This window comes from Carettochelys insculpta, chromosome 16, assembly GCF_033958435.1.
Source record: "Carettochelys insculpta isolate YL-2023 chromosome 16, ASM3395843v1, whole genome shotgun sequence".
Taxonomy (NCBI): Eukaryota; Metazoa; Chordata; order Testudines; family Carettochelyidae; genus Carettochelys; species Carettochelys insculpta.
Window position 1 is genome coordinate 3,452,663 of NC_134152.1, and position 23,884 is coordinate 3,476,546.

The window sequence follows — 23,884 nt, forward strand, 5'->3', positions numbered from 1 at the left end:
AAGTGAGGCGGGTAAGCAAGGGGGCTCCCCTAGGCAGATGAGGAGCTGGGCCCTCGCTGCCCCGGGGAGCATGGCTTGCGGAGCCGGGCGGGCCCAGCTGGGGAGTTACAAGACTCCCGGCGCCCCGCCAGGGGGCGGCGCTGCGGCCTGTTCCCGGCGCCGGGCAGGGCCCACCCGCGGAGGAGGAAACCCGGGCTGGGCCAGCGTGTCCCGCCTCCTCCCTGAGCTCCGGCCCACGCAGCCGGGGAGGCCGCTCCTGGGCGGACTCTGCGTCCCGTACACGGCCGGGCAGTGCGCGCCCCGATCGGCCACGCATCGCCCCACGTGCGGAGCAGCCCCGGCCGTGCATCGTCCCCTACGTGCGGGCCAACCCGGGCCCCCACGCCGGCCGCGCATCGCCCCCCACGTGCCGGCCAACCTTCCCCTCCCCCCCGGCCATGCGTCCCAGGACTGGCCCCGCCCCTTCCCCCCGGGCGCAGGCCCCGCCGGTGCGGGACCACCAGCCATGTCCTCCGTCACACCCCCCCCCGGCAGCTGTGCACCCCCCCTCACGGGCGGGGTCCGTCCTCACTCTCCCCCCACGAGCCGCGCGACCCATCGTGCAGGGCTGGCCCCGCCCTTCTCCCCACTGTGTTGGTCTGGCCCTGCCCCTTCCCGTATTCCCTTCCCTGCGTGGGGCCGATCCTACCTCGTGCTTCCCTGGGCTAGACCAGCCCTACCTCTGACCCCCACCATCTCCGCCGCCCCCCAAATACGGGGCCAGCCGTACGCCGTCCCCGCGTGCATTGCATCCCTGTGAGAGACCAGCCGTACTCCGCCCCCCCCCGTGCATTGCGCCATGTGCATGGCCAGCCCTACTCCGCCCCCCCCGTTCATTGCACCATGTGCGTGGCCAGCCGTACCCCGCCCCCCCCCGTGCATTGCACCCCTGTGGATGGCCAGCCGTACTCCGCCCCCCCGTGCATTGCACCCCGTGCATGGCCAGCCGTACTCCGCCCCCCAGTGCATTGCACCCCTGTGCATGGCCAGCTGTACTCCGCCCCCCCGTACATTGCACCCCTGTGCATGGCCAGCCGTACCCCGCCCCCCCTGTGCATGGCCAGCCGTACTCCGCCCCCCCCGTGGATTGCACCCTGTGGATGGCCATCCGTACTCCGCTCCCCCCCGTGTATTCCACCCCTGTGCATGGCCAGCCGTATTCCGCCCCCCCGGCCTCGTTCGGGCCCAGCAGCACTGTTCCCGCCCCCCGGCCGCCCTTTGCTTCCCCGGTGCATTGCGGGGCCGGTCCTGTTGTGCACATCTCCCCCCGCGCGGGGCCGCCCTGCCTCGTGCAACCCCCCTCCTCCTCCTCCTCCTCCCCTCGCGCCGCTCCGTGCCCCGCTTGCCAAGCTGTCAGCTGATGGGCCGCATCACCCCGTAGTGGCGCAGGGAGCCGGGCGGGCCGGGCGGCGCGGGGGGTGGGGAGGGGCGGGCGCGGGGCCGCGGGCGGCGGCGGGGGGGCGGCGGCGCGGCGCGGGGGGGGGGCGGGCGCGGGGGCGGCGGGGCGCGCGGGGGCGGCGCGGAGAGGGCCGGGCGGCGGCAAATAGTCCTTTGTTTACATGGGCCGGTGGCTGGCGGAGGCGGCGCCGGCGGGGAGGGAGCGCTGCGCTCGCACCAGCTGTTTCCCGCCTTGCGCGGCAGAGCCGCCCGCCCGCCGCCCGCATGGAGTACTTCGTGGTGCCCGCGCAGAAGGTGCCCGCGCTGCAGCACTTCAGGAAGTCGGACAAGGAGGTGATCGGCGGCCTGTGCAGGTGGGCGCGGGCCGGGCACGTGGGGTCCGGCGGGGGGGGGCCGAGGCGGGAGCTGCCCCCCCCCTCCTCCCAGCGCCCCGCCGGCCGCGCGGCCTGGCCGTGACTCGGCAGCCGCCGGGGGCGGGCCGCGCCGGGGCCGCCGGGACATGTAGTGCGGGGGATGGCGGCCGCGCGGCCCCGCACAAAGCCGGCCCGGAGCCGCGGGGCCCGCTCCGCCCGCCGGCCGCGTGCGGGCTGCTTGAGGCTCGCCGGGCTGCACGTGGAGCTGCGCCCCTGCTGGCCGCCGCGCGGGCCCGGAGCGGCTCCCGGCCTGCGGCACCTGGAGGCCCCCTCCCCCCCAGCCCGGGGCACCTGGAACCCCCCCCCCCCCCCTCCCCCAGCCCCCTAGCCGGGCGGGGAGCCCCGGGGGTGGGCCGGGCCCTGGCGGCGCCTGCTCCTTTGCAGACGGGGCACATGCAAATCCCCAGCTGGGCGCGGAGCGCAGGGGCCGAGCCCACGTGCTCCGCCAGCTCCAGAGAGTCCTTCCGGCTGCCGCTGGCCCGGCCCGGCGCGGCGCGGGAGCAGCTGGGGCCCTGCGCTGGCGCGCTGGTTCCGGGGGAAGCTCAGCTGGCGGGGGGGAAGGCGGCCTGCAGCGGAGCTGTGACTAGCGCGGCTGCGGATCCCGGCCCCAGCGCCGTGCGGGATTGGTTTGCGCTTCAGCGTCAACTACCGCCCCCGTTGCGTGAAGTGTCGGGCGGGGGGGGGAGTCTCTCCAGCGGCAGGAGCCCCGCGAATGTGTCAGCTCCCTGCTAGGGTACCTGCCTAGGCTCCCGACGGGCTCTCCCTCCTGGGCAGGTGGCAAAGGGCCATCTTGAGTGACGGCTGTGGAGATGACCACCTGTGCTGGAGGGTCTCTCCCCAGGTGCCGCCAGCTGTGTTCTTTCTGGGGCTGGAGATGCTTGGTAGAAGTTTAAAGTAGGAAAAGGAGGACTAGGTCCCTAAGCACCTTGGTCTCTGGACCATCCTGCTTTGCTGGCCATAATTTTGGGCACGGTCTGGCAGAACAATGTCTTCTCATCCCCAGAGGAGCTTGCGACTAAGTTCTGCCTCTTTACAGTTTCACCCACGTTGGGTACTTACTTGCTTTCCACATTTTATTTTATTTTTTCGTTGGTGAGGGACGTACCACTGAAATGCGCTTGCTTCAGATGAATACATCCACCACAACTTAGGTGAGAGGGGGCTTTGTATCTTTGATTTCACTTGGTGATGGGCAAATTTTCTGTTTGCCACCGGGATGATGTTAAGGTCTTACACTGTTGCAGGATGAGCTCTGGTAGTAACAAGTAGTCCTGTAGCACCTTTAAAGACTAACATATTAATTAGCTTTTATGGGTAAGACCTACTATATTCTGGTTATTCAAGTAGACTCTAGGTTTTATGCAGCTCTCTGTATACTTAATTCAGAAGGCTGTATTCCCAGAATACTTTGGAATACAGGGGGCTCGTAGAAACCCCACGGTCGCTTTCTGTAGGAATTTCATTCTCTGCTGAAACTTCTTCTTGGTTTTGGATGCATTTGTGCAGGAGCAGCTCATACTGGTGAGAATGAGTCAGTCTTCAAATACCACCTTCATACTGGCGAACAGGTCTTTGATATACAGGTTAGAAGATGGAGGCTTAAGCAGTCATCAGTATCTCAAATGTCTGGAGGCCCTGGTTTATTGAGACTCTACTGTGAAGAACTGTTTTTTGTTTAGATTGACTTGTGTCTTGCAGCTGTTTTCATAGGAACTTTATTCTGCAGAATGGCTAGCCAGTATTTCAAAGAGGTAGCCGTGTTAGTCTGTTTCAGCAAAATTAACTAGGAATCTTGTTGCACCTTAAAGGCTAACAAATGTATTAGAGCCTAAGCTTTAGTGAGATACAGGAATTGTACTTCACTCGGAAGATAACCTGCAGGTTAAGTGTGTTTACCTCATTTATTCTCAGTTAAATGGCGGCAGAAGTTACCTGGGCAAGGAGGGTGAGGCCCTACCTCTGTTGGCGTGAGAGACAAGCTTTGCCCTTAGAGCTCATCTTTGGATTGGAGGTGAAATGGCAGGTATTTCCTGGTGCTGCTGTAAAAGCCCCGAGCGCTGTGGAGCAAATTCTAGTCCAAGACTCGGTGGCAATGCTAGTTGATGTTGGTTTCCTCTCCCCTCTAAAAATACCAGGGCCAGTGCACTAGGAATCTCCTGGCAGAATGGGTCCTCTGTTGCACTCTTTTGTGCCTCTGGTACTCTTCTCGTCCATCAGCTTGGAGCCCATTGCAGGCAGGTTCTAGGTGAGCTTCTTCCTGCCTAGCTGTATCGGAGAACTTCTCTCTTGCAGTGTCCTACCCGCACCAAATCCTTTTTGAGCAGGGGCTCAGTCGTATCGAATTGTATTTTGGTGTGGGTGCAGAGAGGGGCCTGTGAAAGGAGGTCTGAAGGGACTAGCCTGAAAGTTCATTGAACTTACTTTATTTGCGACCAGCGTCTAAATCTGCATTCTGGCCTGCCAAGCTAAAAGACCGAGGCACGACCTGCCACGGTCCCGTTCCGTCCACGCAGCCAGCTTCTCAAAGCGATTTTCTTTGGTTGGCTCTGGCACTTGTAAGAAGTCTCTCAGGAAGAGCAGTTGGGGCAAGGTTATCAGGGGAACCTCTCTTGAGGAAACCGGCTCTTCCTCTTTCTCTCTTCTTAAGAACCTCTGCTTCCTAGATGGCCCTGTTGAGCCACCTTGGTTGAATTTCCTCATGGGCCAAAGCTTTAGAGTCTACCAGGCACAAGCTGAAGCTGGGGCTCGGACTGGTGCTCAGAGGAAAGCCATGGCCACCAGGTACAACCCTCAGCTCTTGCACCGGCTGACAAGATGGAACTGGGGGACGCTTGGATCTTGTTCCAGCCACGCCTGGCTGAGAGGCAGTCCCCTTACCCCCTCTTTGTGAGGTGGCCCCAGCCAGGGTAGTTCTTTCTGGATGGATCCATGGGAAATCCCTGATTTGGTTTTGTGGGGCTGTAGGGTAAGGAAGGGTTAACCTCAGTATATGTCAGGGGGTGGTTGTGTCCTTTGCTCTCCCCCCCGAAGAAGTAGATGGGGCGGTGGAATTTTGTCCCTCCGCGGCTGCCCCATCGCCCGTTGACCCTGGTGCCGAAGCGTAGGGACGATTTCACTGTTGCAGTGAACTGCAGGGAGGGCTCCAGCCTGTGCTGTGCTGTTCCAGAATCCTTTGCGCCATGTCACCCCGCGCTCCCACGGGACGTTTCTGGCAGCCAAGGAGAAAGCCAGGGGCTGCCTGGCTCCATCGCAGCCATTCCTGTCATCTTTCTGGGTCACCTCTTGGGACCGTAGCCAGTCCAGGGGATCCATTTGTCCATTCATCCCCATTGTCCCTTCCCCCAGTGAAGGTGATGGGTGCTGTGTGAGCTCAGAGACTGGGACCTCATAGCCTCTGGAACTGAGGAGATTGGTCCCGTGGGCATGTCCCATGGGAGTAGGAATGAAAGCAAGAGCTCCCAGAGCAGCCTCCTCCCTGGCCTCCCCTCCTGGCACCGTGCAGGCTGCGCTCCGCCTGGGGTGCCCCCAGAGCTCCCATGCCAGAGCCCGTCTCCAGCTAACGGCTCATCTTGCATGGGGCAACGGCCTGGGCGTTAGCTGCAGGAGACTGCCTTCTCCGGAGCCTTCTGGATCCGGGCGGTACCTGGTCCTGTGCATTCACGGGTGCGTTGGCTCTCGTGGCGTGACCGAGAGGGAGATGGGCAGCACATTCAGGGGCTGTGGAGGAGCACGAAGGTATTTCCCCGAACCATCGGGTTGCGCACAGAGCGTGGGCTCGGGGACACAAGCTGGCTTCTTCACTTCCCTGCCCATCCGCCTCCGGGATGAAGGCACTGCCGGGCGCCGGCCCCAAGCCATAGGCTGCCTAGGGCGGCAGTCTGGCGTGTGTGTGTCGGGAGGAGTCGAGCAGACCAGCCCTCCCATTTGTTTCCGTCCGTGGGCGGAATAAATCTTACGCGCATCCAGGCACGTGCCATGTGCACCACCAGTAGAAACGATGCCCCCTGTGGGCGGCTGCGGGTGATCTCACCAGCACCCGACTCTCTCCTGGCGGTCGGCTTCCGGGGATACTGGAGCAGACCTGTGGTTGCTGGGCTAACGCAAGCCAGAGCGTACTTTGGGGGACTCTGAATACACACGGGCCCAGCTCCACCAGCAGCTCTTCGGAACAGAGCTGTGCTTGGATATCCCGCCCTTGTGGCACGACTGTCGGTCTCATCCTCTCCACCCTTCTGAGCCTTCGCTTCCCAGCGGTGGCAGGATGGTGGGAGGTGTTAGAGGTAACGTAGAGCTCTTGTCTCTTCTCAGCTGTCACCTTGGCTGTAATGTGACAAACAGGTGAGCTCTGCCCTGCAGTTCAGCAGCTTCTTTGTGTCCTGACAGTGTTGGCTTCTGACCCCACCCTTGGTGGCGTCCTTAGCAATCCGACTTCAGCTCGCAGACAGAGGAGACGATGGAGAAGTAACTCTGCGACTGGCCCTGTTGTGCCCAGGAGCTGGTTCCTACCTGGTATACTGGACCAGCCCCCCCATCCTGGCTCTTGTTTAACAAGAACGAAAATGGCGAGTAAACTGCCAACCTCTGTTGCACTTTCAAGCACCTTGACCTTTCTTAGTTGTTGCCAACAGCTGCTGGTCTTTAATATTTGGCGTCGGTGTAACCCCTGCCGTCTTCAGCTCCCCTAGCACTTGCTGTGCCAAGCCCTTGCTGGCTGGCGTTGCAGGTTGATTGTACTGGTGGCTGTGCAGGACACGTCAGCGTAGTCAACAGAGAGTCAACGTGGCTGTCAGGGTGAGCTAGTTCAGAATCTCTTAGGTAATGAAACGTGGCTGGCAACTAACCTGTAACACCGGGTAACGGCCATCAGAGAGGTGGCCGTGTTAGTCTGTATCTTCAAAAACAAGAAGTCCTGTGGCACCTTATAGACTTAACAGAGATTTGGGAGCGTAAGCTTTCGTGGGCTCCAAAATATGTTCGTCTGTCAGGTGCCGCGGGACTTCTTGTTGTTTTTGAAGAGCCTAACTAACTCGGCTAGCCTCTGGTAGCATGACTTCAGCAAGCACCCTCTCGTGCAGCCTTGGTTATCGTGCATACGTAATGGACTAGTCCATACCCTTAGAAAGCTGCTTTCTGGGTGTAATTCTTGAAGCTGTGCCTGCTAACAACATCGTGGTGAGAAAATAGACCATCCGAATCAGAAAGATGTGGTCTGTAGTTTTTTAAAGGCGTCCCCCTCCTGGCTGGTCAGGGCTGGAAGCTACCTCTGCAGCGGTGGTAAGTGGTATTCCCAGTTCTCCAGGATTTGCCAGGTATGCGGCCTTTGCAGTTGCCGCACTGGCCTTGCTTAAAGCTTCCTGTCTCTGGCAGCAGTCCAGGGTTGCTCTTCCAGGATCCGTGTCGGTCCCAATCTCTGGGTTGCTCTGAGATGGGATGCATGCACGGGTTTCTTGTGGGAGGCTGTTGGCGGCAGAGGTTGCTGTTCGTGCTTTACCTGGGGGGGATGGAGGGGTGCTCCGGCATGCTGTGTTAACACCGCTTCACCTCATTGTGCAGTTCTTCTCCCTCTTCAGGTATTCACAAACTATGTTCCGGGTTAGGGGTGGGTTAGCCTGTTCTCGTTGCCTCTCTCGGGCCTCGAGAGCACCCTGCGCTGAGGAGCCTGCACTGGGGAGGCGGGTTTTCTTTAAAAGCGCGCCAGGTAACTTTTGTATTTAAACGCTGGTGCAGACAGGGTTTAAAACCTGCGAGGTGGCCCTGGTTGAGCCCAGGCTTCCCCATAGGACTGACCTCCCTCCCTCCAGCTCGGTGCATGATGGCATTTGGCGTGGGAAGCGTTTTCCTGACCGGTCTGCCAGATCACCGTGCCTTCGGTTCCCAAGCAGAGGCAGCAGGAAGCAGGCGGGAGCCCTGGCTCTGGGTGGGGCGGGGGCTGCCTCTGCTGGGAGCGATCATCTGGAAGCCATCAGCAGGAGGGGGAGGGAGCCTCTCGTCCAAGCCTACCAGGGCCACACACAGGGGCTGGCCCTGCAGGGAGATGCTTGCCTCTTTCTTACCATGGAGAGGTTGGGGGTGAGGGGAGGAACCAGAGGCCCTTGCTGCAGCTCACCAGCTCTATCTTCTAATCCTCCTTCCCTGCCCAGCCCCACGCCCTCCAGCAGCCCTGAAACCCCTCCTGGAGGGGCTGTGACCCGCTCTGGGCCCAGCTCTGCTGGTAGCTACCAGAAAGTCCCTTTACCTTGATCTTGCTGAAGGATTTCCAATCTCTTCTCATCACCCTGTATGGGAGTCACTGTGTCCGCAGGTGAAGTACTGCCCTGCGGGGACTGGGCCCGGCCGTCGCCCCATGCGGGTAAGCAGGCCACAGCAGGTTCGGCCAGCAAGGGCAGGGGATAAAGTAAGAGTGGAGCAGGCTGCTGAGCTGGCTGCTGGGCTCTGAAGCATCCATCCGCCTGGGCTCTCCGTTGGAAGCTTTGCCCAGGGGCCCCTTGGCTCGTGTCACGGCTCTGGGTGTAAGTTCTGCAGGGTTAGCCCACATGGCAGTCTAAGGGTGCAGGGTCCCCGCAGTCCGGGGCCGCATTTCTGTAGTGCCAAGCTGCGTCCCGCAGAGATGATCCTCCCACCCCCGCCCCGTCAGGTGGCTGCAGAAGGAGAATCGGGGCGGGAGTCGTCTTTGAATCCCATCTTCAGAAACTCCCCAAAACACGACCGGGAGAAGGGGTGTCTGCTCCTGCTGGCAGTTCTGGGGGCTCAGCGCCCCCAGGCGGTTAGCAGCCCGCGCTGTCTCTGCCACTCGGTTTGGAGAGCTGATTGCTGGGGTGTCGCTCCCAGGCCTGGGCCCCCTTTCCAGCTCTTCCGTCCCTGGGCCCGGAAGCACCCGGGCACTGCTCTGGCCAGCAGGGGCAGCGGTACTGCAGACACTTCCTCCAGCGCACTGTCCGCCTGCTGGCGGACCTGGCTCGTTCTCCCAGGCCAGAGGCCCCAGGGGGGCTAACCAGGTTTCTGCCGTCCCTTCCATAGGGTCGCCCCCTGCAGGGTTAGCCCACGTGGCAGTCTGAGGGTGCAGGGTCCCCGCAGTCCGGGGCTGCAATTAAATCTCTGCAGAGGGACCTAGGGAGCGAGCTCTGGCCTCAAACTGGATTAGCCACATTCTGTGAATGCTTCCACACGGTCACGACAACGACCCCCGCCTGCTCTGGGTGCAGACATGCGCTCTGGCTGCGATGCCTGCCAAGGTGTAGCTGGAGGTGACATGCAGGGACGGACGCTGCTCTGTTTCTCTGCCTCCCAACCTGCTGCTGCAAACCAGGGGGTGCTTGGGAAGAGAGCGAACCAGCTGGGGTCAGTGTAATGGACCATGGAAAAGACTCCACCTGTCGGTTGGGAGGGGGGTTCTTGAGCCCTGGCTGGCTGTCCCCCTAACCCTCTGTCTCTCGCAGCCTGGCCAACATCCCACTGACCCCCGAGACCCAGCGGGACCAGGAGAGGCGGATACGCAGGGAGATCGCTAACAGCAACGAGCGAAGGCGCATGCAGAGCATCAATGCTGGCTTCCAGTCTCTGAAAACCCTCATCCCACACACGGACGGCGAGAAGCTCAGTAAGGTGAGGCTGCTATAGGTCTGTGGGGGAGCCCCTGCCCTGGGGTGGGGGTGTCACACCTGTCTGAGCTGCCAGGACCCTCTAGCGATTGACTTGTGGCAAGGTAACTAAACCTCCCAGCCCCACAGATTCTCTCAGAAAACGTCAGCCAGTAGATGAGTTGCTCCCGCATTAGGTCAAGTCTGATACAAACCAGGGAGATAAGATAACTTATCTGAAGGGGAAAGAACTTGGATCAAAACAAAAGCAACCAGAGCCCTGCCATTCTGGCGCAGGTGAGTTCGACCGAGGTGCTGCTTGCCTGGCGGGTTGCAGATTTCTCTCAGGATTGATGCCGTAAGCGTTCATGGACCTGTTTCAGAATTCGTTAGTGAATATACAGGCTGCCTTTTTCCTGGGGGTGGCGTCAAGCCAAGGAGTGGTGCGGCAACGTACCTGGGATAGCTGAGTCAGTGACTGTCCTGGGTCTCCTCCTTGCCCCTCGGTGAGCAGGGATTGTGAATTGAGGGTCTGAGTGACTCGTGGGAGGCTGCTTGGAGGGGAGCGGGTGTCTGTCTCCGAGTTCCTGGTCTCGGCCGGATGGGGCTCCTTCGCCAGTGAGCCCCTGGCAGTTTCTCACAGGTGAGCTGGCTTCCACTGCGCACGTCCCACCCTGTGCACGTAGCTTGAGTGGGGCTCGGGGGAGCACGGTGGGGGTGGGGGTGCCAGGGACCGGTGTTCCCGCTTGCCTGTGCCGCTAACCCTCTGCGCTGGCTCCCCCAGGCGGCCATTCTCCAGCAGACGGCTGAGTACATCTTCTCCCTGGAGCAGGAGAAAACTCGTTTACTGCAGCAGAACACGCAGCTCAAGCGGTTTATCCAGGTAGGGCGGCCGCAGCTTTCCTGCCACCGTCCCTCTTCCCGCCTTCCCCCAGGAAAGCCTCCAGGCGCGGGGTGGCCCAGCACGGGGAGCATTTGTTAGGGCCCAGGGTAACCCCGTCCGCCCCCATCTCTCGCCCAGCCCTGGTGCTGTTCCGTGGCTGCAACGACCCATGGTCTTTCCACGCTCTCTGGGTGCATGGCAGGTCAGCCTCTGGCTTCTCCCCTGAAGCCTTCTGCATCAGGAGCGGTGACTCCGTGAGGGAGGGAGGCTTCCCTGCCTGGCTGGGGTAGCCTCGCACGTCCCTGGTGATCCAGATCTCAGAGCGTCGCTGCAGCTCCTCGGCAGGGAAACTGACAAGAGGCGGCACGAACCTGATGTAACCTGCCCCGCGGAGGGCTCGGGGAATAGGGGGTGGCCGCTCGCTGGAGGGGGTGACCGTACACGGGTTAGCTGCTCCGGGTGTCTTGTGAATAGCCCCTGTGCACGCTGATCATGTGCTTGTGTAAGTGAGGGTCTGGCTGGGTTCCTGACCCGCAGCCCAGCTGCTGTCCAGTCCTGCCAGCCCACCTCGGCTTCGCTAGTGGAGACAGTGCTGGCAGAGGCAGCTGCAGCCAGGCTGCTCTCATGGCCAATCCCATTGGGGGGGGTGTCTCGCTGTTCTGGCAGGGCCGTGGGCCAGCTCTGTTTAACCCCTCACTGGTGAGCTGGCAGTCACGGCGCTCTGGCTCGGTGCACCAGGACCATAGCTCCTGGCGGGGCCGCTGGCTGGGTGTGAAAGCTGGACTCATCTCGTCGCGTGTCACCAAAGCGCCGCCGGCTCTCCGAGGCTGGGGGGATGGGTTGGTCGGTCCTTTCGAGAGAGCCGTCCAGGAAGGCTGTTGTGGGGTTGGAGCGTGTCAGTGGTTCTGCCCCGGCTGTGATCGTGGGTGACGCGGGGTCGCGCCTGGGGCAGCATTGACTTAGGAGGCTGAGGAAGACGGGCCACAGCAGGACGTGGTGGTGAGGATTAGGGTTCCCTTTGATTTTTAACATCCCTGGGCGGAGTCAGTTTTGTGACGTGCCCCGATGCGTGCGCGGCCGAGCGCCGCCAATAGAAACGCAGGCTGCCCGTGGTGGGCGCTCCGCTGATTGATTGGGCAGCCCCTGAATCGCTCCTCATCTTGCAGGGAGCACAGGTGGTGCCTGAGGAGCGAGCACGTTCCCTGGGCCCTGAGCACATGGTCCCTGTGGTGCCAGGAAGCCCCTGTGCCGCTGAAGGTGCTGGGAGCTGCTCCCAGACTAGCTGCTGGAAGTTGTCAGCCTGAGGCAGAGTGTTAGTCCCCAAGGGCAGGCCGGGTAGCCCCAGGAGTCATTGTCACCTTTGGTGCTCAGCCCCTTTCAAGTGTGTTCACCCTGCTCCCACTGCGGACTCTAGGATCCCCAGCTCGGAAGGGGGAATAAAGAGGTCTGTGGTTGGGTACAGAACTGGAGGCTCCTGACCCCCAGCCCTGCCACAGCTGCTCTGCCTTTACTCCGGTACGTGTTCTTCCCTTGCTGTGTTCCACCCCAGAGGTGGCTGCACTTGGCGGTGCCGTCTGTGGCATGCTCTGGGGCGTTTGCTGACCGGCCCTGCGGCCACTGGTCCCTTTGCCTCTGACTGCGTTTGATTGGCAGGAATTCAGTGGCTCCTCCCCGAAGCGGCGGCGGGCAGAGGACAAGGACGAGGGCATTGGCTCGCCGGACATCTGGGAGGACGAGAAGGCAGAGGACCTGCGCCGAGAAATGATCGAACTCCGACAGCAGCTCGACAAGGAGCGCTCGGTCCGCATGATGCTGGAGGAGCAGGTGAGGCCTGATGGGTGCGCGCAGCTGGTCTTCTCCAGGCAGGCGGGGGCGGAGCGAACTGACAGCTTCCTAGGATCCCGTTGGGGGCAGTAACGGGAGGGAGAGGGCCCAGCCTGCCTGGCCACTCCTCAAGGCGTCCATGCGCTCAGCAGGGTGGGGCCCTCTAGTGCCAGACACACCAGTGTCTCTGCACGCCTGCAGCACCAGCTGCCAGGAGTCTTTGTCTTGGTGGAGCAGTTGTAGCAGGTGGGGTGGGAGCCCAGCTAAGGAGCTCCTGACATGCAGCCGCCCCCGTTGCCCGTCAGCTGCTCGTGTTCGGTGGCCACGTCCCGTGGCTCTGGCTGGGCAGGCTCCTGTCTTCTGACAGGCCGTGTCTGCTGGCGTGGGTTGGAAGGGAGAGCAGGGCTACGCCTGAGCTCCAGGTCACGTCCGCGTGGTAAATCTGCGTCTCTAGCAAATGCCTGGACTGCCAGGGTGGGCTGGGTGGCTGCTGGCTGTGAGTTCTGCCCCGAGGAGCTGGGCGCTCACTGACCCTCCGGAGAGACCCCTGGAAGCCCAGCAGGAAGCTGGCCAAGTGCTCCAGAGGGTAGACCTCCACACGCGGCCCTGCGGTGGTCAGAACAACTGAGCGCCCCGTCTCGGCTCGGGCCGCTGCGGCATACAGCACCGTTCCCGCTGAAGCTGCGGGCTCTGCGCAGTGCCGGCTCCTTGGGGTGGTCGGCTTTCGGGGCGTGAAGCCTGGATGTGGTGGCCTGGCTCCAGCAGGGAGGTGAAACCTGCACCGTGGAGATGGGTTCTGGGCATTGGTGCCTTCAGCGGCTTGGGGCAGGGCAGCAAACCTTCCTCATCTGCCTGGCAGCCTCTCTAGCCCGCCCCAACGGGCGGCTTTGGCACACTTGTGCTGAGGCAGTTGGCTCTCCCGGCCCCGATGCAGAGTCTGGTGCGCTCCGTGACTCTCGTTCCAATCTAAAGGTCGTATCATGTCGTCTCCCCCCGCACCCGCTTCCTCAGGAACCCGGTCAGCTCGGGCAGAGAGCCAGGCTGTCTGAGGCGGCTCTCGGGACTCCCCCGCTGTGGGGAACACTGCGTTTTCTCTTCCCGTGTGGATTCTGCTCATCCCTGGCCCCTTCAGAGCTCTCCAGGGCGGCCGACTTGGAGCTGAAGCCGGCGTGGGGTTCCACGCGTGACGGTGGGGTCGGGAGCCCTGCCAGCCCTTCTCGTGGCCGGGGTTTTGGCTCAGGTGGAGGACGCAGGGGAGTGGCCGCCCCGGTGCAGACCCTCTCCCAGGCTGGCGGAAGAAGCCCTCTCTCCCCTGAGGAGGACACCAGCTGTGTCTCCCTCCCCTCCAGACCGGGTGGCGGAGGCGGTTGTTGCTATAGGAAGGCTGTCGATCTCATGCTGTCGCTCCGAGGGAAGGGCTCTGCTTGGCCAGCTGATGGGACCTTTCCATTGGCTTTCAGGGGAGCTTAAGCAGTTGTCAGGTGTGTGGGTGCTGTAGCCTCCAGTGTCCAATCCCAGCCCGTTGTCCTGTCCCCACGCCACCCCGCGTGTGCGGTTCTCAGTGGCCTTTGGCGTCCGCCGTGCATGAGCTACATCCCTGGAAGAGCCACCCGCCTCATGGCCGCAGGGGACAGCGAAAGCTTGGCTGAGCTGGGCCAGTCCTGCGGGGCCCCTGGCCAAGTGGCCAGAGTGGCGCGTGGGACTGTGGCCAGGCTGGCTTGGAGCTAGGCGGGTATTTCAAGGCAAGGCTGTCGCCGAGAGCCCTCTTGGGGCGCTTCTGTAACGCGGGCTCTGCTCCCCACACGTACGGGGCCGCCGGGCCCTGCTCTGAGCCTGTCCCTTGGCTAGGGACCCCCTGTCCCTCCCGTCCTCGGAAAGATCCTGGCTTTATTTCTGGGTGTCCCTCCTTGTCCTTGCCCCTGTTTCATGCTGGGGGGGCTTTCAGTTTGGTTTCTAATTTACAGTCTTCTCTCCGGCGCCAAATGTCCAAGCGGATGAGAGACGGAGGCGTCTGTGTTAACACACGGCGTGGCCTTGCCACCCTGCACACCCCTCCTGCGGGGGGGAGTCCCCTCTCTTCAGAGACGCCGAGTGAACAGGATCTGCCGAACAGGGTGGTGCCTTCCCCCCAGCCTCTGAATTTGCGGTGCTGCTTGCACTGTTTCTCTCTGGTGCCTAGGGCCTGGCTGGAGGCTCTGGCAGGCTGCACTTCTGTACCTGGCGCTGGCTGGGCTGGCCCATGTGCCAAGCGGCTGCTGCTCCGTGCGGGGTGAAGACCCTCAGAGCTGCGGGAGTCCTGTTGGTCTCGTGCTGAGACCGGACGCCCCTGCTGTAATGGGTCCCGCAGAAGAGTGGAAATCCAGGCGGACGGTTTCCTCTCGGCCGCGCAGAGCAGAGTAGAGCAGAGGGAGCTGTCTGGTTTCTCCCGCACTCGTGGCAGCGTTGGCTGGAGCTCAGTGGCACAGCACACGGATCTGATCGGAGCGGGAGTCTGAAGACAATGAATTGGCACTTGGTGCTCTAGAGGAGCAGGAATTTGCCTAGAGTCCCGTGACTTGATCCTGCGCCAGACTGGCCCGGAACCACCTCGCCCGTCCAGCACGGGGCGTCTCTGCTGACCAAGGCGCAGCACCGCGCTGCAGCTGTTCTGCCGACAGAGCTGCAGCCGAGGGGTGTCTTCTCTTGCTGGGATTCTGCAAACCTCCGCAGAGGTGCTCCCCACCCAGCCAGCCTCACGGTCCCCCGGGGCAGGGCTCTCGCTGCTGCTTTAGTCATCTCTCTTCGCTGGGGGGTGGGCCAAGGGTGCTGCCCCCTCAGGTCGTGAGGCAAGGGTCACGGGGAGCCGCTTTGGGCATCTGGCACTGGTGCCTGGCTGCTCCCTGCAGCTGCCATGTTCTCTGGGGGTTGGGCAGCGTGAGGACCTGTGATGCGCTCGGGGGGAAGGCCTGGCACTGAAGAGGATGGCGCTGGCGTGCCAAGCTCCCAGGCTGCCTTGGCACCGGCTCGACACGCAGGGCTGGTGTATGTGCACGCGTGGGGGGGGTGTGCTCCTCTTCCACACCCAATGGTATGGGCTCCTCTCTCTGATTGGCTGGCAGGTGCGCTCCCTGGAGGCCCACATGTACCCCGAGAAGCTCAAGGTGATCGCCCAACAGGTGCAGCTCCAGCAGCAGCAGGAACAGGTGAGGCTGCTGCACCAGGAGAAGCTGGAACGTGAACAGCAGATTCGGACGCAGGTGAGTGCGCCGCCCCCAGGCTCTTGAGATCACACACGGCCAAACGCTGACCCCGGCCTCGGCTTCTCCGCAAGGCGCTCGGCCTCCCAGCTCCGCGCAGCTGTTTGAACCAAGGGCGTGGGGGGAGCGGCCGCAGGGCACGAGGCGCCTCCCATCAGGAAGACCCTGGAGTCTTTCTGTCCTTGGGCTGGCTGGGGCTGAGAGCAGGCGTGGCCAGGCTCTCCCTTCCAGGGGAGGGGGAATGGGGCAGCCTGCTGGGATGGGGCGACGTGACGGGGTATGGGGAGGGCTCTCTTCCCAGCCTGCAGGATCTGGGAGGGCTGGCTCTGGAGTGCGGCTCTGGGGGAGGTGGGAGGACAGCAGCCCGGGGGCGTGGGCTTAGGCAGGGCGGATGGCTCCGCTGGCTGGAGCATGCTGGCCCTCAGCTGGCGAGCATCTCTCTCATTCCTTTGCCGCGCTGCCCGGAGGGTGCATCCGGGAGTAGGGCGAGTTCGTTGCCAGTTCGGCCCTGGTCGAGGACTCGACAGCACTTCTCACCCAGGACCTGTGGGCTAGCTGCCAGCACAGCGCACCTGGGCTGCATTTGGACCAGCAGCCTAGTGCTGCAAGGCCCCCTCTCCCTCAAGCCAGCCGGTTCCCTGTGCTGGCATCCCCACCAGAGCGCACCTGACTCCTGCAAGCCGGGGGCGTTGTACCGCCAGTGCTACCCAGAAAAGCCTTTCTGGGCCCAGGGACGATAAAATAGCCGTGATCCTCCTGGGGAGGGCAGCGTTGGGCTCCGGCAGCCTGCACCCATCCGCTTGGGCCAGGCTGAGCTGGCGTGCAATAGCAATGGGGACGTGCCCAAGTGGGAGCTGCCTCTGTCCTCAGCAGCTCACCTCTTCTTTGGGAGGGGCTCTCCAGGAGCTTCCCTTGCTCTGAATCAAGCTGAGCCTCACTCTTGTTCTGGATCAGCCTTGGGCGCTGGGTCTGCTGGGGGGTTGACGAGTCCCATCGAAGGCGGTGGCGGTTCTGCCGGCGTACTGTGCCTGGCCTGCGGAGGCCCATCTCCCTGCACTTGCCTGTCGGAACACATGGCTGCACCTGCTTCGGGATGTGCCGTAACGAACTGGATGTAACGGCTTCATTACCCACCCTGTTCCTGGGAAAGGCCGGCTGTGTGTGACCCAGCTGCGCTCTAAAGAGGGCTGCAGAAACCAGCTCAGCCTTGTGTAGCTGGAAGAGCACCCTGCTTGAGCTATCAGCTAGGTTTGAACCCTGGACTCTTGGATGCCAGCACAGACCTAAAGGAGTAGCTTACCTTCTCTGCGGACCAGCCACCAGATGGGAGGAGTTGGCATTTTGCCCTCCTTTGTGCAAGGTGTGATGTGGCCTCCCTCCCCCCCCACTCTGGAAGGGAAGGAGTTAAACAAGGGGAGCTGTGCAAGGAGCAGCCAATCAGAGAGCGGCTGCACAGAGCAGCCAATCAGGGCCAAATGGGTTCCTATAAAAGGGAGCTGCAGGGCAGAGCTCGTCAGTTGCTTTAGGAAGTCGGAGGAGAGAGGATGTTCCTAGCGGGTGGGGACTGGAGGAAGAAGCGTAAACTCCTGACCGGCGACTGGGGCTGGTGACCCTGAGAAGAAGGCAAAGAAGCTGCTATGGCCCCGGGGAACTGAGACCGCACTGCTAGGAAGCTAAGGAGGGTGCCAGAAGGTGCTGTCTCCAGGGGCTTTGGGCGAGGCCCCAGCATAGTGGCCCATCTGCCCCCTTGGCCTGGGGAAGTGGCTGGACTGCTGATGCGGATGCACCCCAGCAGAAGGCAAACACACGGTGCTGCGGCCGGAGGGCCGAGCTGCGAAGAGGACACGGCGGATCTGGGACGAGGGTAGGTCTCCAGGAGGAGAAGGTGGAGGAGGCGCCACCCCTGGAGGAGGCAGCAGCTGAGAGTGGCAGGAGGCGCCACTCCGATGGGCAAATGCCAGCAGGTGGGAATTGCTGGCCCTGGCCCTGGCTCGGTTCCGTGGGGCGGTGTCACAGGAAGCTGAGCCCGTTGCCGTGGCTCAGGCACGTTCTGAAAGGCTGAGTAGGTAACACCGGGGCTACCCGGGAGACCCAGGTTTGCTGAAGGGCCGGGTACAGTTTGCAACCGGCTTGCAAACCGAGGGGCTGCGAGGTTGCCGAGCGAGGCTCCACCCGAGAGGGAGGGCTCTGACCAACGCGCGGCTCACTCGAGGCGTGACAGAACTCCGGCTGCGGAGCGCTTGGCTGGGCCGTCTCCCCGCAGGCTGTGCAACGGGCAGCTTGGGTCGTTGCGGTAGGCGGGAGCGCCGCGCCGTGGTTGGGCTTGCTGTGGAAGTGGGGGGAGGGCTCCTTCTTTAACCCCGCTGCCGGCGGCGCTGTTGGTGAGGCTGTTCTGTGATGCAGCTATACCACCTGCTTGGCCGTGCTTGCAGCTCTGCTAGCCCCACCGCCGTCTCGGTGCTTGGGCTTGTCTGTTCCTGTGGGGTAGACAAGCTCGTGGCGTGCGTGGCTGGGGGTCCCGGACAATCATTCGGCCAGTTCTTCCAGCCCCGTTTGTTCTCTCTGAACCTTGGCTCCGAGCACCTTTCCCAGTCACACAGGCCATCGCCGGCGGGTGCTGCTGCTCCCTTCAGCTGTGACTGGACGTGCCTAGAACTTGTTCTCCAGGAGCGAGAGCCCTGTGCAGCTCACCCCTCAGAGAGGTTCTCTTGCCCTTCTTGTCTTTGTGGGTCTCCAGAGACTTCTGGCAGGACTCCCACTGGTGCTTGCAAACCCCCTCTTGTCACGGGCGCCGATCTCACTCCTGGGTTTGGGGATTTCTGAGATGCTTTTCCTTGGCATTGACCAACTTGTTTGTCCTTTGTGGGAACGTCACGTTCTGATAGCAGCGCACAAGCCTTGGCCACATGAAGCCTGGCTTGTGCTTAACCCACTGCCACCGCTTTTAAGGCTAAAAAACCCCAAACCCTCTTAAAAACTAAGGCAGTTGCACCAGTTTCCTGCTAGGGAGCTGGACCGTGAGTGGGAAATGCCTTGCCTCGTAGTGGTGGTTCTCTGGTAGCCTCTGGGGGTATGTGCACATAATTCCCCGGCTGCTTCTGGAAATCACAGATCCCCCTCTCTGCCTGCTACAGAAGAAATATATTTTTTCTAGTTCTACTCTGTCAAATGTGGGGTTTGCATGCAAAAGTCCATTTAAACGTACGAATTTAGGAGCCAAGTTTCACCCTAGTTCCACTGTTCTGTTCAAAACAAATTGTATTGTTAGAAGTCAGGGTTGTGCCTTAACTCTGGCTTTGCGTTCCTGAGAACATCACGCTGCTAACGTTCAGCTCCGGCCACCACGGTTGAGCCGGCGTGTTTCAAAAAGTGGCAAAGCTCCATTTTAAGAGGAGTGACTTGCAAGGTGCACCTGGCCCCGTTCGGCCATTCTGTGTCCCGCCCGGGCAGCAAGGGGCACGTTGCACCGATGTAGAGCTGGGCCGGCAGAGCTGTGAGTAGGGCCAGGCAAGGTTCTGCTGCACGCTTGAATGTTCTGTGTGTGCTTGTGCAAATTGAGGCCGTCTGGTCGCAGTGGAGATTTTGGCATCTTCCCTTTTAAACCAGGCGCGATGCTCAAGTACCTCCGTGTGCCTGGCTCTCTCCGCACCTGCCTAAGGCCTGCAGGCGTGCGAGCCCTGGGAAGCTGGGTGGGTCAGATGTTACCTTGGGCTCCTGGGAGTTCCTGGGCTCCTTTGTCCTCTCTCTCCTTGGCTACGGCTAGTGCGTTCACTCTGGTGTCTGCTCTCCCCTCCAAATGCCTGGGCTCTTCTCCCCTCTGGGATAACAGCCGAACGACTCTGCTTCAGCGCTGGGCGGCCTGGAGTAGGCTTATGGGGCCGGGGCAGGTCTGCATCCGGCGTTCACCTGCCCCCAGGTTCAGCCCTTCAGCCTGCCCGGCTCTGTGACCCTGGAACCCTGTTCTGGGAAGCGTCCCGGGTTGCCTGCAGAGCCAAGATTTGCCACTCTTTGGGTCAGCAGAGCCAACGGTCTCTGTGGGCCCCTGGGCTGGGGCAGAGGCAGCTCTGAGCCTCCAGAAGGGCCATAGTCACGGGGAGAGGTGGGGGGCCGAGGGCTGGCAGTTCTCAGTCCTGCTCAGAGTACCTGCCAAGCCAGACCCCCTCCTCCTCCTCCGTCCCAGAGCTTGTCACCGCACTCCAGCAGCAACTTAAAGGGACGGGGTCTCTGGGCACCTCTGAGTCACCAGGCTCTGGGGCATCTGCCCCCATTGGTGGGTCTGCTTTAGGCACTGCCCGCCCAGCCTAGGGGTGGGCAGAGGTGTGTGAGGGATGGAGGGGGTGTTACTGTCGGATCCGAGCAGGAGGTTGCAGGGGTTGGCCTGACTCCGGAGGCCGCTGGCGGGCGGCTGCCCTGCCCTGGACTATGGCAGCACTGGCACTAGTGGCATCACACCCTCCTTATCCGGGCAGAGCCGGGGCACTGCCAGCTGGGTCGGCGGGAGGCCCCAGCTGAGCCCCCTGGGGTTTCCCAGGCTCTTCCTGGGGCTCAGCTCCGACCCACGGGCGCAGCGGTGAGGGGTTGGTGGCGGGAGCAGAGGCGTCTGGGTTCGCCTGTGCCGGAGGCATTGCCAGCCAGCTGCCTGACTCAGCGGCATCTCTTTCCCCAGCTCCTGCCGGCACACGGTCCCCCAGCGCCCACCCATCATCCCACTGTGATCGTACCAGCACCGCCGCCGCCTTCCCATCACGTCACCGTGGTAACCATGGGCCCGTCCTCCGTAATCAACTCGGTCTCCACGTCCAGGCAAAACCTGGACACCATTGTTCAGGTAGGGGGGAAGGGGAGAACTCAGGGCATGGCTGGGATTGGCCTGGCGGTGGGGGAAGGGGGAGTCTGGGGGTCTGGGCTCCCCCACCCAGGGCTCAGTGAACTCCTGTGGGGCTCGTGGCTAACACTGCAGCTGGCTGAGGCAGCCTGGGTGTCCGCTGGGTTAGCCACTCCAGTGTGGCCCATGCTGCGGCAGCTGGCCGGCCCTTGTGCCCGAGCGAGCGCGATCCCACACGCCCTGTCACTGCAGCACACGATGGGTCCCCCCGGGTCTGCAAAACAGCCGGGTGGGGCTGCTGGAGATGGCTCGGGTGTGGCAGCGCTGCCTAAGCCAGCACAGGGGTCCGGTGTCGCGGAGAGGGCGAGAGCCAGGCCGTGTTTTGGCAGGAGTCCGACCATGGTGCAGCAGAGCTCCATGCAAGGGTGCCCAGGAATGGGTTAGCCCGCTGGCCCTGTGCGCTCAGCCCAGCGCTAGGGGAGAGCACGGGAAGCAAGGACTTAAACGGGGCTCTCCTGATGCTGTCTGCCCTGGGATCCCCTTTGCACCCCCTCCCTCACGGTCCCTTCTCCCCGGCAGGCGATTCAGCACATCGAAGGGACGCAGGAGGAGGAGCAGAGGCGCGCGGTCATTGTGACGCCCGTCCGGGCGTGCCTGGAGCCCTCTAATTCCGACACCGCCTCCGACACGGAGGGGGACGACAGCGATTCCATGGATCAGAGCAAGGAAGAGCCCTCAGGGGAGGGGGAGCTGCCCTGACACCCTCAAGCAGCTGCAGGGGTCGGGGGGGTGGGCGGGGGGAGGGACCGTTGGCGAATGCTGAAATTTTTAAAAAATACAACGCGATTTGGGTCTCTTTTATGACCTTTTCCAATACTGTAAATCGGAGCATGAGAACCAGACATGCCGAACGTTCACCGGGGGTGGGAGGGCTGCTGTGTCCATGAGCTGGCGCTGGGGGAGGGCGGGAGGGAAGGGAGCAGTGGTTTTAACCAGAGATGGGCCAAAACTGGAACCCAGGATCTGAACTCAGATGAACTGTTTGGGGGGTTCAGTAACTGGGACCTGGAACCAAATCGCCCGCGGTTTGGTAAAACTAAAACCTACCGTACAACGGGCCTGCCAGACCAGTCCCGGCACCCCCCAGCGCTGGGGCGGGGCTGGGGTGCAGGCTTGTGGGCCGGCCTGAGTTCTTCTTTCTTTGTTGGTAGTTTCCTTATTTTTTCAAAAAAAAAAAAAAAAAAGGGGGGGGGGGCAGGGAGGATGTCAGCTGAAGCCCCTTGGCACCGGCTGTCGAGCTGGCTGCTGGCGAACAGAGGGGAATGTGTCGGTGTGTGTGGTCAGTTTCTCACTACTTCCCCTGTTTGAAAGGACACACAAATGGCAGGGGGCGAGAAAACACCTCTTTAAAACCCCGGGAGGCTGGGCTCTGCGCAGCCACCGGAGCTGTCGGGGGTCGGGCGCGGGAGGGGAACTTGCGAGAGATTTGACTAGATTTCAGTTTTGTTGTGTTAGATTTAACATCCCCCGCCCCCCCAATGGCCCCAGCCACCACCACCACCTCGTTTCCAGCCTCCTGGCAGGAGCTGCCTAACAAGACACCAACTTCCTGTTTCTTTCTTCTTCCTTTGTGTCCTCCTAAAGCACTTAATCCGTATGGTGGGGTCTGCCCGGTCCGAAGAGCTGTTCTGTGATTGTGTCGCTTCTGTTTCTTCTTTCTGTTGTGTTTTGGTTTCCTTTCTCCCCTCCCCGTCCCCTGCCTGTTTGGCTGTAGGTTTAGGCCAGTGTTGTGTAGAGCCTTGTGGGTATTTGGTAGGTTTCTTCCCGGCCACAACTGTTTCTCTTTTTTTTTTTTTTTTTTTTTTGTAATTTTTTTTTTACGATTTTCAGGTCTTTGTGTTCATTGAGAAGCTATTATATTTTGTTAAGAAAGCGAAAAAAAAAGAGGCTTGTGCCTTTGTAAAGAAACAAAATAAAGTTTGTACTTTGTTTTTTAGAATCTCTGTCTAGCTTAAAATCTGTGAGCGGCACGTGAGTCTGGTCAATGTAAACGCAGGCGAGGAGCAGTGCCTAACCTGCGGGCTGAGTCTATTTAACATGGCCAGATGAGTCCAAGGCACGAGAGGATCACAGCTGGGCGTTGCTGCGCATCCAGTCCATTGAGTCCAGGAGCACATAATCGGCGCTCAAGCTTGATCCCTTAATGGGCCTTCTCAGGCTTGCTCTGGTAATGGGTGTGTGTTCATCTGTCAGCAGTTGGGAAGAGCCCAGAAGTAACCCCAATAAATGAGATCCCCAAAGTAACAGGGAGCTCTGGTAACAGGCTGGACGGACGCCTACCAGGAATGGTCTAGCTCGGGTTGGCAGTCTGCGGTTCTGGAGGCGATCAGCGCTTAAACGCAATTTATCGATTTAGAAATAAATTTTGTTTAAGTAGCGGCAGCTCCGGAGCCCCTGAGCAGTCGGGGCGGCCGGGGTGGGAGCTGCCCCGCGTGGGCGGAAGTCAGCTGGCGGGAGGGGCAGCCGAGCCTGCCCATGGAGCCTTGCAGCCCGCCGAGGAAGAGGAGGCAGCGGTTGGGTCAAGGCCGTGGCAGACCTATGCTCTGAGGTGAGTTAATCCTGGCGGGGGGACGGGGGGGTTAGGGCTTAGAGGGGCTAATTGGGGGGTGGGGTGGGGCTTAAAGGGGCTAAGCCTGGGGCCGGGGCAGGGCTTGTGGGAAGTGGGGGGAAGCTTACGGATTGGGGGCAGATTTGGGGGCTGAGGCGGGTACAGCGTGGAGATGGGGTAACAACTTTCCAACTGGTAGAAATAATGGTGTGTGCGCTTACACTGCTATTAAAATAGGGAGATAAAAAGCTCGGCTTGACGTCCTTTATTCAGGTCTCTCTTGTGGCATGTGCCTTGCAGCTCTCGAAAGGTTGTGTTTTGTAACTGAATTTGCAAAAATGGCTCTTCTCGCCATTTTGCTTGCAGACCCCCTGGTCGAGGTTTGCTTCACTTGACCTGCAGCCCCCTTGGCAAAGGACAGGGGAGACTGAAAGTGACCCGAACGCTAGTTTGCCTGCCCACGGCTGTGGGCGGATGGCCGCCTCGGCGGGAGGAGGAGCCACGCATGTGACGCAGCTAGTGGCTTAAAAGTCCCAGGGAAGAGGGGAAAGCTTGTGGTCGCCGGGGGTGTGAGTCCTGCTTGGTGCATATACGCAGTCCGCTGAGGTCCTGTCTCGCTGCTCACCTGCCCCAGAGCAGAATGGGGCAGTCTTTTATATAGGTTCCAGCAGGCAGTGGCTTGGTGCTCAGACCCCTGAGCATGTGCCCGCAGTCGGTTTTAAAGGGGCAAGGCTGGAGCACACGCCTGCTGGAGCTTCTTGTGTGGGGAAGGTGCTGTGGGCCTCCAGCTGTTGCATACGGGATTTTCCTGATCTCACTGGGCTGAGGTCCAAGTTGCACCTTGTGGGACAGGTACCCTCCAGAGTTCAGTCCCCCAACCTCGCTGCAGTGACAGGACCATGCTGTGCTGAGGGGAGGAGAGGGATTTGGTGCACTGTCCCAGCTGGGAACCTTTGCTCCTCACAGATGAAATGGACAGGAGGCCACACCACTTCTGCAGCAGAGCTGCTGGCCTGTGAGACCCGGGTGAGGCTGGTGGGCTTTGGCTAGCTGGCTGTGACTCAGCAGAGCGACCCCCAAA

General features: G+C 61.4%; 1 protein-coding gene across 5 annotated transcripts in view; it reads left to right on the forward strand.

Moving 5' to 3' along the window:
* The window catches only part of TFAP4 (transcription factor AP-4), a 32,460-nt gene extending 11,498 nt beyond the window's left edge, over nt 1–20,962 (forward strand). The window contains exons 1-7 of one of the 5 annotated variants that reach the window (XM_075010364.1): nt 1,687–1,790; nt 9,287–9,452; nt 10,212–10,310; nt 11,964–12,134; nt 15,233–15,370; nt 20,037–20,198; nt 20,775–20,962. In XM_075010364.1, the coding sequence (XP_074866465.1) occupies nt 1,702–1,790; nt 9,287–9,452; nt 10,212–10,310; nt 11,964–12,134; nt 15,233–15,370; nt 20,037–20,198; nt 20,775–20,954 (1,005 nt within the window). In that variant the 5' untranslated portion in view covers nt 1,687–1,701 and the 3' untranslated portion in view covers nt 20,955–20,962. Of the gene's footprint in view, nt 1–1,543; nt 1,791–2,347; nt 3,002–3,778; nt 3,874–9,286; nt 9,453–10,211; nt 10,311–11,963; nt 12,135–15,232; nt 15,371–20,036; nt 20,199–20,774 lie in introns of those variants that run through there. The other 4 variants (XM_075010367.1, XM_075010368.1, XM_075010365.1 and 1 more) reach the window with 4 other exon arrangements.
* Nucleotides 20,963–23,884: the final 2,922 nt, after the last annotated feature.